Source organism: Hylobates moloch, unplaced genomic scaffold (genome assembly GCF_009828535.3).
Source record: "Hylobates moloch isolate HMO894 unplaced genomic scaffold, HMol_V3 SCAFFOLD_22, whole genome shotgun sequence".
Classification (NCBI taxonomy): Eukaryota; Metazoa; Chordata; class Mammalia; order Primates; family Hylobatidae; genus Hylobates; species Hylobates moloch.
The window spans coordinates 12,466,660-12,479,419 of NW_026652297.1; the positions used below are offsets into that span (position 1 = coordinate 12,466,660).

Sequence of the window (12,760 nt, forward strand, 5' to 3'; positions counted from 1 at the left end):
CACCACCATACCTGGCTAATTTAAAAAAGTTTTTGTAGAGATGAGGTCTCACTGTGTTGGGCAGTCTGGTCTCGAATTCCTGGGCTCAAGTAATCTGCCTGCTTTGGCCTCCCGAAGTGCTGAGATGACAGGCGTGAGCCACTGCACTCAACCTATATTCACTTTTTGAGGTTCAACAAGAAATATTTGTTAAAACATAAAATATAGACGTAAAAATGCCATTAAGTAAAACTTTTTCTCCTATTTTCCATCATTCAAATTCCCTTTTCATAAAAAAAAGTACCACTTACCTAAAACTAGGTATTTAGTGCATATCTACTTCTTCTTAGTTCTGCATTGGAGGCTAAGGAAGAATAAATTTTCCATGCGTTAAATTTTTTTTGAATGAAAATATGTCTCTGGTATAGAAAATTTAAATATAGGAAAGTAGAAAAGAGAAAATAAAAACCACGAACAGTATCACCAGCAGTTAATATTTTGGTGTATTCTCTGTTATTTTTTTCTGTAGACATATATAATCATATAGTGTGTGCTTTGACTATTGCTTATTTTCATTTAAGAATATGTCTTATTTTCCAATGTCATTAAATTATCTTTGAAAATGTGATTTTTTAATGGCCGAATGGTATTTCATTAATGGCTGTCATAATTTATTTCACAATTTCCTCCTGTTGAATATATGGCTTACCCCAACATTTATTTATTATAAATCACATGATGATTGATATTCTTGCATGTAGATCTTTGTGCATATCTCTTATTTCCTTAATGTAAAGTGCTGTAAGGAGACAGAAATGTGTTCTTAAGATCACTTTTGCTATATTAATGGTCATGGCCTCTTTATTCGCAGGCTGCTGACTTCCTAGATGTCCAGCTCTCCTATTCCATGGTCGCCTCAAATCATGTTATTAAACCAAATTAATTTCTACTGCAACTAAAAATTGCTTGTTTGTAAAATGTCCAACCTGAGAAAAGCCACATCTCTTTTCAAAGAAAAGGCTTGGAATTTTAATAACAGTATGATTTATCTAGTAATCACTAAATATGCTTTAAAAAGTAACAAATGTTCAAGAATAATTGTATTCTTTTTTAACCCTTAACTCTTGCTTTATCATCAGTATGTGGTTTAGTTAGGATGTTTTTTATAATTCATTCTGAATCTTTTTGTTCACTTAAACAATTTAAAGTATACACTTAAAGGAGCTTTGGTTCTTTATAATACATGCTGCTTTTTTCCCATTTGAAATTTATTTATTTATTTATTTGTTTATTTATTTATCGAGACGGAGTCTCACTCTGTCTCCCAGGCTGGAGTGCGATCTCGGCTCACTGCAACCTCCGCCTCCCAGGTTCAAGCGATTCTTCTGCCTCAGCCTCCTGAGTAGCTGGGATTATAGGCACCTGCCACCACATCTGGCTAATTTTTTTTGTATTTTTAGTAGAGACAGGGTTTCACCATGTTGGTCAGGCTGGTCTCACACCCCTGACCTTGTGATCAGCCTGCCTCGGCCTCCCAAAGTGCTGGGATTACAGGCATGAGCCACTGCACCTGGCCTGAAATTTACAACTATACACTTATATTATTGAAAAAAGTGAACTTAAAACTACAATGATTTTTATTACTTTAAAATTCTCTGTGATTACTGTCAGGATACATGGATATGTTCTTTGTATTGATAATTGGTGTACATGCTGTTTGATATTCTGCTTCTGTTACTATAGTAGTTTTAAATTTCTATTTCCATTTGTCAGTACTGTCCAAATACTTATTTTAAGTGACAGTACAATAATAATTCACATTTTTTGAGTTGTCATGCCAGACACTATGTTAAGCACTTTGCATTCTCACATTTCATCCTCACAGCAGCCCTCTGAGTTAGGTGCTATTGTTATCTCTATTTTCCAGTTTGGGGAAACAGAGGGACAGGGAGATTATGTTCTTTGCCCAAGGTCAATGTACTAAGTAGCGAAGCTGGTTTGAGACTGAGGTGTGGCTGATTGACGAGGTGAGAAACTACACTGTCGTGATTTTTGGACTTAAACTGATCACCTGTCTTTGCATGGACCCCACAGGAAAACAGAAGAAACAGGAACAGCCAGTGGAAGAGGTGTTAGAAGAGCTACGGGCCAAGCTAAAGTGGACCCAAGGGGAGCTGGAAGCCCAGAGGGAGGCGGAGAGGCAGCGGCAGCTCCAGGTGGGCAGGGAGAGAAAACATCAGGGAGACTTGGGTCATGGACTACCCAGGAGACCCTTGATGCACATGAATCCCACAGGGCAAAAATTCCAGCTGGTTTCCCAGAGCTGGGAGTCAGAGCTGGGATAGTGCCTTCTTGGACATGGCAAATGATTTTAGGTAGCCTGGAAAGGAAAATTGAATTGTTTTTGCCAGACTTATGTGGACGAAAGTAGAGCAGAGAGATGCAGTTTCCTGCATTAGTCGGCACCCTCTGAGGACATTTGAACCTGAATTTTAGCTTCGTGCACAATGCAGTTAGTTAACTTTTTGAGGACAAAGACTGGGTTTGATTCTGAAAGCTCCAGAATCCAGCCCAGAGAAAATGCTCAGTAAATGTTTGTAGAATGAAAATACATGAAGTTGCCCTGCTTACCCCTTCATTATTCATCCCCTCAGCATGCATTTATTGAGCACCAGCTGCATAGTTGGTATTGTGGCAAATACAGGCATACTTCATTTTTTTTGTGTTTTGTATGTTTCACAGACATTGTATTGTTTGCACATTGAAGGTTTGTGCCAACCCTGTGTTGAGCAAGTTTATCAGCATCATTTTCCAACAGCATGTGCTTACTTCATGTCTATGCATCACATTTTGGTAATTCTCACAGTATTTCAAACTTTTTCATTATTACTCTATCTGTTATGGTGATCTGTGATCAATGATCGTTGATGTTACTATTGTAATTGTTTTGGGGTGCCACAAACTATCCATATAAGGTGGCAAACTTAAACATCTCTCACTTTAAATCAAAAGGTAGAAATGATTAAGTTTAGTGACGAAGGCATGTCGAAAGCTGAGATGGGCTGAGAGGCAGGCCTCTTGTGCCAAACAGCCAAGTTATGAATACAAAGGAAATTTGAAGGAAATTCAAAGCACTACTCCACTGACCACACAAATGATAAGAAAGTGAAACAGCCTTATTACTGAGATGGAGAAAGTTTTAGTGGTCTGGATAGAAGATCAAACCAGCCACAAAATTCCCTTAAGCCAAAGCCTAATCCAAAGCAAGGACCTACCTCTCTTCACTTCCATGAAGGCTGAGAGAAGTGAAGAAGCTGCAGAAGAAAAGTTGAAAGCTAAAAGAGGTTGGTTCATAGGTTTAAGGAAAGAAGCCATCTCCGTAACAATGGAAGTGCAATGTGAAGCAGCAAGTGCTAATGTAGAAGCTGCAGCAAGTTATCTTGAAGATCTAGCTAAGACAATTGATGAAGGTGACTGTACTAAACAGATTTTCAGTGTAGAAAAAACAACCTTCTGTAGGAATAAGCCATCTAGCACTTTTATAGCTAGAGATAAGTCAATGCCTGGCTTCACAGTTTCAAAGAACAGGATGATTCTCTTGTTAGGGTCTAATACAGCTGGTGACTGTAAGTTGAAGCCAGTGCTCATTTGCCACTGTGAAAAGTCTAGGGCCCTTAAGAATTATGCTAGCTCTACTCTACCTGTGCTCTAAAAATGGAACAAGAAAGTCCGGATGACAGCACAGCTGTTTACAGCATGGTTTACTGAATATTTTAAGCCCACTGTTGAGATCTACTGCTAAAAAAAAAGATTCTTCTCAAAATAATTACTGCTCATTGACAATGTTCCTGGTCACCTAAGAGCTCTGGTGGAGATATACAAGGAGATTTGTGTTGTTTTCAAGCCTGTTAACACAATATCCATTCTGCAGCCCATGAATCAAGGAGTAATTTTGACTTCCAAATTTTATGATTTAAGAAATACATTTTGTAAGGTTATAGCTGTCATAGATAGTGATTCCTCTGATGGATCTGAGCAAAGTAAATTGAAAACCTTTTGGAAAGGATTTGCCATTCTGGATGCCATTAAGAAAATGTGTGATTCTTTGGAGGAGGTCAAAATATTAACATTAACAGGAGTTTGGATGAAATTGATTCTAGCCATCATGGATGACTTTGAGGGATTCAAGACTTCAGTGGAGGAAGCCACTGCAGATGTGGTGGAAATAGCAAGAGAACTAGACTTAGAAGTGGAGCCTGAAGATGGGACTGAATTGCTGCAACCTCATGATGAAACTAGTGGTTGGGGAGTTGCTTCTTATGGATGAGCAAATAAAGTAGTTTCTTGAGATGGAATCTACTACTTCTGAAGATGCTGTGAACAGTGTTGAAATGATAAGAAAGGATTTAAAATATTACATAAACTTAGTTGAGAAAGCAACAGTAAAGTTTAAGAGAATTGACTCTGATTTTGAAAGAAATTCTACTTTGTGTCAAATGCTACCAAAGAGCATCTCATGCTACAGAGAGATCTTTCATGAAAGGAGGAGTCAATCGATGTCGCAAACTTCACTGGTGTTTTGTTTTGGTTTTTTTTTTTTTTTTTTTTTGACAGAGTCTTGCTCTGTCACCCAGGCTGGAGTGCAGTGGCATGATCTTGGCTCACTGCAACCTCTGTCTCCTAGGTCCAAGCGATTCTCCTGCCTCAGCCTCCCAAGTAACTGAGATTATAGGCATGTGCCGCCACACCTGGCTAATTTTTTGTATTTTTAGTAGAGACGGGGGTTTTGCCATGTTGGACAGGTTGGTCTTGAACTCCTGACCTTAAGTGATCTACCTGCCTCGGCCTCCTAAAGTGTTGGGATTACAGGCATGAGCCACTATGCCTGGCCTGTTGTCTTATTTTAAGAAATTGCCACAGCACCCAACCCTGATCAGTCAGCAGCCATCAACGTCAAGGCAAGACCCAGCGCCAGCAAAAAGATTATGACTCACTAAAGGATCAGATGATTGTTAGCATTTTTTAGCCATAAAGTATTTTAAAAATTTTATTATTATTTTTTATTTTCCCATAAGTTATTGGGGTACAGGTGGTATTTGGTTACATGAGTAAGTTCTTTAGTGGTGACTTGTGAGATTTTGGTGCACCCATCACCGAACAGTATACACTGCAAAACCATATTTGTTGTCTTTTACCCCTTCCCCCCTCCCACTCTTCCTCCCAAGTTCCCAAAGTCCATTGCATCATTCTTATGCCTTTGTGTCCTCGTAGCTTAGCTTCTACATATCTGAAAACATACATGTTTGGTTTTCCATTCCTGAGTTACTTCACTTAAAATAATAGTCTCCAGTCTGATCCAGGTCACTGCAAATGTTGTTAATTCGTTCCTTTTTATGGCTAAGTAGTATTCCATCATATATCTATATATCTATATATCTATATATATATATCTATATATCTATCTATATATATATATCTATATATATATATCACAGTTTCTTTATCTACTCGTTGATTGATGGGCATTTGGGTTGGTTCCACGATTTTGCAATTGTGAATTGTGGTGCCGTAAACATGCGTGTGCAAGTATCTTTTTTGAATAATGACTTCCTTTCCTCTGGGTAGATACCCAGTGGTGGGATTGCTGGATCAAATGGTAGTTCTACTTTTAATTCTTTTTTTTTTTTGAGACAGAGTCTCGCTCTGTCACCTAGGCTGGAGTGCAGTGGCGTGACCTCGGCCCACTGTAACCTCCACCTCCTGGGTTCAAGCGATTCTCCTGCCTCAGCTTCCCGAGTAGCTGGTTCTACAGGTGCACGCCACCACACCTGGCTCATTTTTTGTATTTTGAGTAGTGACAGGGTTTCACTGTCTTAGACAGGATGGTCTTGATCTCCTGACCTCGTGCTCTGCCTGCCTTGGCCTTCCAAAGTGCTAGGATTACAGGCGTGAGCCACTGCAGTCAGCCCTAGTTTTAGTTCTTTAAGGAATCTCCACACTGTTTTCCATAGTGGCTGTACTAGTTTACATTCCCACCAGCAGCGTAGAAGTGTTCCCTGATCACTGCATCCATGCCAACATCTACTGTTTTTTGATGATGGCCATTCTTGCAAGAGTAAGGTGGTATCGCATTGTGGTTTTGATTTGCATTTCCCTGATCATTAGGGATGTTGAGCATTTTTTCATATGTCTGTTGGCCATTTGTATCTCTTCTTTTGAGAATTGTCTATTCGTGTCCTTAGCCCACTTTTTGATGGGACTGTTTGTTTTTTTCTTACTGATTTGTTTGAGTTCATTGTAGATTCTGGATATTAGTCCTTTGTCAGATGCATAGATTATGAAGATTTTCTTCCACTCTGTGGGTTGTCTGTTTACCCTATTTACTGTTCCTTTTGGCATGCAACATCTCTTTAGTTTAATTAGGTCCTAGCTATTTATCTTTGTTTTTAAGCAATACAGTATTTTTTAAATAAAGTTATGTACTTTTTTTATACATAATCCTATGGAACACTTAATAGGTTACAGTCTAGCATAAACACAACTTTTTTATACACTGGGGAACAAAAATATTTATATGACACACTTGCTTTATTGCAATACTTGCTTTATTCCAATACTTGCTTTATTATGATATTCTCTTTATTGTGGTGGTCTGGAACTGAACCTGTAATATCTCAGAGGTAAGCCTGCATAGAGAAAAAGAAACAAGTTCCTATACTCAAGAGACTTTACAGTTCAGGTAAGATTGGCTTAGACTGGTCCTCCCAAGTCCAAACAACGGGAACTGTGGGATGAATGCTCTTTGGGTCTCCATAGTGACTTGCATAGACAAGGAGGCCTAAGTAGGTTCTTAGTAGATATTTGCTGTAATGTGGAATTAATCATTGTATTGTTCTTGCTCTTCTTTTTAGGAAGCAGAGCTCATTCATCAGAGGGAAATAGAAGCTAAGAAAGAATTTGATAAATGGAAAGAACAAGAGTGGACCAAACTTTATGGGGAAATAGATAAACTAAAAAAATTATTTTGGGATGAATTTAAAAATGTCGCCAAGCAGAACTCTACACTAGAAGAGGTACCCAACATAAAAGGCTTTTCAAAGTTCCTTTGTTGGAAATCTGCTTATTCTCAAAATTTATTTCTTAGTTTGTACTAGTTTTGTTTCATCTGCGGTTGGAAGCTGAAGCACTGTGAGGCCAGTTATCAGAAGCCAGTTATCAGAGGCCTGATATTAGAGGCCCGGATATCAGAGGCCTTGGGGTTGAATCACTGCTGTGTCACATTCTGGCTGTGAGACCTTGAATGAGTTAGTTAACCTCCTCATGCCTCAGTTTTCTTTCTGTAAGATAGGCTGCTGGGAGGGTTAAATTAGTACATATACAGTATGTAACATTATCCAGCATATAGTAATGTATCAGTAGTGTATCTGGTTTATAGTAATATCTCTAGGTATTATTCTTATTTTTGCAAAGGGCTTTCATCACTGGACAAGAAATGGGGCAAAATTTAAATGAATGCATTTTTCTCCCAACAAATATTCCCTGAATCCTGGTTACATGCCAGACACTCTGTTGGGGTCTTCAGAGGTCACACATAATACCTAACATTTATGACCATATTTACTATTTTCCAGCCCTTATGCAGTATACTTTATATATACTAACTTTTAATCTTCATAGCAATCAACCATAACATTCTCAAAATAGGTGCATCACTGGTTTAGTACTTTCTTTTTAAAGTTTTTTTTTTTTAAAAGCTACTTTCTTTCTTTCTCTCTCTCTCTCCCTCTCCTTCCTTCCTTCCTCCCTCCCTCTCTCCCTCCCTTCCTTCCTTTCTTCCTTCCTCCCTCCCTCCCTCCCCCCACCTACCTTCATTTCTTGCTCTCACTCTCTGGCTCTGTCACCTAGGCTGGAGTGCAGTGGTGTGGCGTTGGCTCACTGCATCCTCCATCTCCTGGGTTCAGGTGATTCTCATGCCTCAGCCTCCAGAGTAGCTGGGATTACAGGCGTGTGCCACCGTTCCTAGCTAATTTTTGTATTTTTCTTAGAGACCGGATTTCACCATGTTGATCAGGCTTGTCTCGAACTTCTGACCTCAAGTAATCCACCCACCTCGGCCTCCCAAAGTGCTGGGGTTACAGGCATGAGCCACTGCGCCCAGCCATCATTCTTTCTTTATAGGTGAAGAAATTGAGGCCATATAACTTGCCCAAGATCACTTAGCTAAGAAGAGTTGGAGCTGGGATTTGAACCCAGCTCTTTAATTTCCAAAGGTCCTATTCTTCTACTGGATATACTAACAAGTTTATGCAGGATAACCTTATTAAAGTTATCCCAGGGCTGGGCGCAGTGGCTCACACCTGTAATCCCAGCACTTTGGGAGGCCAAGGTGGGTGGTTCAGCATGGCCAACATGGTGAAACCCTGTCTGTACTAAAAATACAAAAATTAGCTAGGTGTGGTGGCGGATGCCTGTAATCCCAGCTGCTTGGGAGGCTGAGGTAGGAGAATCACTTGAACCCAGAAGGCGGAGGTTGCAGTGAACTGAGATTGCGCCACTGCACCCCAGCCTGGGTGACAGAGTGAGACCCCTTCTCAAAAAAAAAAAAAGTTATCCCTTGACCATATCTTCCCATATAAACCTGTATGACTAAAACTGTATCAAAGAAAAATATTTTTAAAATGTATTTATCTCTCATTGGTCCTCCTAGATCAAGGAGAATCTTGTTTTTGAAAATGAACTGTCTAAGTGCGTTTTTCACAAACATTCCACGTTTCACCTAAAGAAGCATCTAGGCAAATTTTTTTCAAAAGGAAATTGTCATATGCCCGGAGTCTTGGGTGCTCCATCATCCCTGTCTGAGATGGAAAGCCAAAGGTGGAAGGTGGAGGGGTTGAAACGAGAACTCTGTGTGCACTGGGGTGGGGATGGGGGCTCCCTAAAATGACAAAAGCCCTCCCATCCAAAATGCTTCCCAGCTGGGCCAGGGATAATCATGGAAGAGAAGATGCTGCTCCACTATGGACCTCATGCTCCTAGTATATGGCTCCACACCCATCCTTCCCAAGCTCATGCAAACATCTCCTGACCCCCACACTTCCCCGACACAGTGCTAGCTGACTAGACGTTTGATAGACAGGTATTGATAGGAATTTGAAGTTGTTCAGAAACCACCTCTTCAAGGGTCAAAGGGTTACTTTTGGTAAGAAAATTATGAGTTTTGGTGAATGAGGACATAATCCTTACCATCCATGATATCCTTTTTAACTTGGATCACGTTCTCCTAAACTGGAACATGCTATCTTTTTTTTTTTTTTTTTTTTTTTTAAGACAGGTTCTCACCCTGTTGCCCATGCTCAAGTGCAGTGGCACAATCACGGCTCCCTGCACCCTTGACCTCCCAGGCTCAGGTGATCCTCCTTCAGCCTCATGAGTAGCTGTGGCTACAGGCACGTGCCACCACACCCAGCTAATTTTTGTACTTTTTGTAGAGATGGGGTTTCGCCAAGTTACCCAGGCTGGCCTCCTGGGCTCAAGTGATCTGCCCACCCCAGCCTCCCAATGTGCTGGGATTACAGGCTTGAGTCACTGCGCTTGGCCCATTTACTCTTTTTTAAAAACCTTTCCCCTGTAGGATTACTTATATTGTGTTTGTATGTTTGTGTGTCTTACCCTGTCTCCTTTCAATATTTTATTGTTTTACTTTTATTAACATATAGGAATCAAACTGGATACCAAATTCTCAGTGTAGTTGGGTAGTCATTTTGTTAATTTATTTTTTTAAAATTTTAAGGGTAAAAACAAGCAAGATTCCATCTAGAATGATTGTAAAAAAAACACTGTAAGACGTCCATTTTCAAAATGCAAAAACTGGTTCTCCCTGATGTTAGGAAGGCCAATGAAAACTATATATATATATAGAAAATATTTTTTCCTCAGAACTTTTCCCCTGATACAGAAGTCTGAGAGCTTACTTTGGCTATGTTACCTGACTAAAGAGAGAACTTTAGATTAGACCTGGCGGAAATTGAGATGCCAAAGGAGTGTCTAGCTAAATGAAAATACCACGAAGGTTTGTAATGCCAAGAAAGTCAGCTCTGTAGTGCGTCATAAGCAGCATATGGAAACCAGGAGTGACACATCAGAACCCAGGAGTTGTGCATACATCTGATCAAGCATTTGACTCTTTGAAAATATTCAGGGAGTTTAGAAATTGTTAACCTTTGGAACCAGTATTGTTTAGCAATAGTTGAGAAGTGTTAGAAAGAATGATACCAAGTCAAACTTAGGCACTTGGAGTTACTTCCTGAAAGCCTTAATAGGGCTTATGAGTTTTATACAGTCATACAGATGGAAATATGTTGCTTTTGTTACTACGACAGTTATAAGAAATAATCAAAGGTGGGTGGAAAGGCATCCTCTCTTTGATCCAATTTTCTGTACCTTTTCCTTCAGGTCACACACACTGTTAGCCCAGGAATCACCAGGTATTGATGACTCTGCTCCAAGCTGTGCAAAGCCCTTTCTGGAGACAGCCAGGGTGTTTTGTAGGGAGAGAGGCAGGAGTCCTCAGGGAGTGGCCTGGGGTGAGACCCTCCAATAGGCTCTAAGAGTCTCATTCTCATCAGCGTATTCCAGACTGAGGAAGAAATGGGGCAGCAGTCAGGAGAGCTCGGGATTTTGAGTATAGCAGAATTTAAGTGAAATGGAAACTACACTCTTTAATTTGTTCTTCCATGGAATTGCTTTTTCTATGCCAGGGCTGAGCCCCCAGGAGAGCCCTCGTCAAGGGGAATGCTGATTTGTGTGAATATTTGTAGGCGTGTAGGTATCTAGTGAGGATGAGTTGGGAGGATGAGTTGGGTAAGGCGTGCCCCTCTGACACTGTTCTGGGTATAAAAGACAACATCATGATGAGATCTTCATCTGAATAAAACTATGCCCTGGCCTTTTCAGAAACTGCGGGCACTGCAGTCCCACAGTGTGATGGAGTCCAACCTGGGATCACTGCGAGATGAGGAGTCAGAGGAGTGGCTCCAGCAGGCACGGAAGCTTCAGGCCCTGAGAGAGAAGACAGAAATTCAGGTGAGCTCATGCTCCATGCCTTTCTTCCCAGAGGAAGCCAAGAGCCATCTTCTCTTCCAATATATTCTCTCATTTATGAATGTAGAGAAGTTGAAGGACATCAAAGTTCTATATTTTCAGACCTTCTGCCAGTACGTGAAAGCATAGAATAGCGTTCTCAGGTGAGGCTGGTGGTATGTGTGCAATGTCAGATTTGCCTAAGATCTTTTAAAAAGTACATACAACTCTGTCTCTTATTTGGCACCTTTGCCCATTCTGATTCTAAACCAGTTGGAAACAACTCTTAGAAAGTGTGACAGTCTCTTGGGTTTGAAGATATTTGGGATGCATCCATTGTTGTGATGGTAGTTGTTTAGCAACCAGCTCTCTGGAATTAAAAAAGCTTTAATTTGTAGCATTTGCCAATTTCCGTGGTGTAAATACTCCCACCATGGCCGATTTCCTGCTATCAATGTGAGGTCACTGAATGGAGCCAGGAAGACTTGTGCACAGTCTGCTCTCACCGGCTGGTAGGAGGTGGCTCTGGCCACCCCTGGATGAATTTTACTGCAGTCTGGTTATAAAATGGTCTGTATCACTGATAATTCCATGGCAAAGAAGGGTAGTTGGTACAGGTGTTAAATCATGTTGTGCTTCTCTTTCTGCTGTTCAAGATTCTTGAGAAAAAATGTAAAGTCTAGCTAACAATCAGCAGTAAGGTGTTTCTGCTGATTGATGTTTGACAGGTTTCACATTATAAAGAGGCCATTCTTTTCCTGAGAACTCTGTTCACATTCTTTGCCTACTTTTCTATTATTGACGTTTCCCCTATCAATTTGTGTTTGTATAATGTATGGAAATTAGCTCTTTGTTTTTCTAGTTGTGGTTTTTTCCCCAGTATTCTGTTGGTCCTTCAATTTTGTTTATTATGGTTTGGCCATACAACAATGAGTTAATGTTAATGTAGTCAAAATTATCCAATTATTCATATTTTCTTTATGGCCTTCCCCACTCTGAGATTTAAAAAGACAACATTCCTGTGTTTTCGTTTAGTACTTTTTGGCCTTATTTTTTGTGTTAAATCTTTGACCTACCTACAATTTATTTTGCTTTAAGATGTGTAATAAGAATCCAACTTCCTATTTTTTTTCAGGTAGCTAGCCATTTGTTCCAACACCGTTAGTCAATAATCCATCCCCCTCTCCTCATACTTAGTTTCTATGTATTTCCATCTTTGTCTGAATTTTCTATTCTATTCCACTACTCTGTCTGCCTACCCATAAGCCAGTACTTTTAACTTCCTGTAGCTTTATAACATGTTTTAATACCTGGAAGGGCCCATTTGATAAGCTTTTAATCTTTTTCAGAAAACGGAGTGGAAAAGAAAAGTGAAGGAACTGCATGAAGAGCACGTGGCTGAGAAAAGAGAGGTAGCTTTTGTTGGGTGATCTTGGGGAGCTTGGTTTCCTGTGACCTCCTCTCAGAATTCAGCATTCTCCACACCCCCTCACCCACCATCTCCCCTATCTCACCGGGAACTGGTTGGCAGATGCTGCAGATAGTGCTCCTGGCTACTGTCCCCATCAGTACACAGAAGGGGTGAGCTGTCCAGCCAGCAGCTTCCCGGTCCAGGAGCAGGGGCCTCCAGGCCTCCTCTGAATTGAACACATCCTTTGTTCTGTGGTCTTCTTTGCAGTGACCCCGTTAGGCCCTCCAGGGA

The 12,760-nt window shown here is 40.4% G+C and overlaps 1 protein-coding gene across 1 annotated transcript in view; it reads left to right on the forward strand.

The window, feature by feature from the left end:
• Positions 1-12,760, forward strand: part of DZIP1L (DAZ interacting zinc finger protein 1 like) — a 55,326-nt gene that overhangs the window by 18,707 nt on the left and 23,859 nt on the right. The window contains exons 4-7 of the mRNA XM_032143882.2: positions 2,074-2,195; positions 6,891-7,052; positions 10,933-11,061; positions 12,408-12,470. Of these exons, the coding sequence (XP_031999773.1) occupies positions 2,074-2,195; positions 6,891-7,052; positions 10,933-11,061; positions 12,408-12,470 (476 nt within the window). The remainder of the gene's footprint in view (positions 1-2,073; positions 2,196-6,890; positions 7,053-10,932; positions 11,062-12,407; positions 12,471-12,760) is intronic.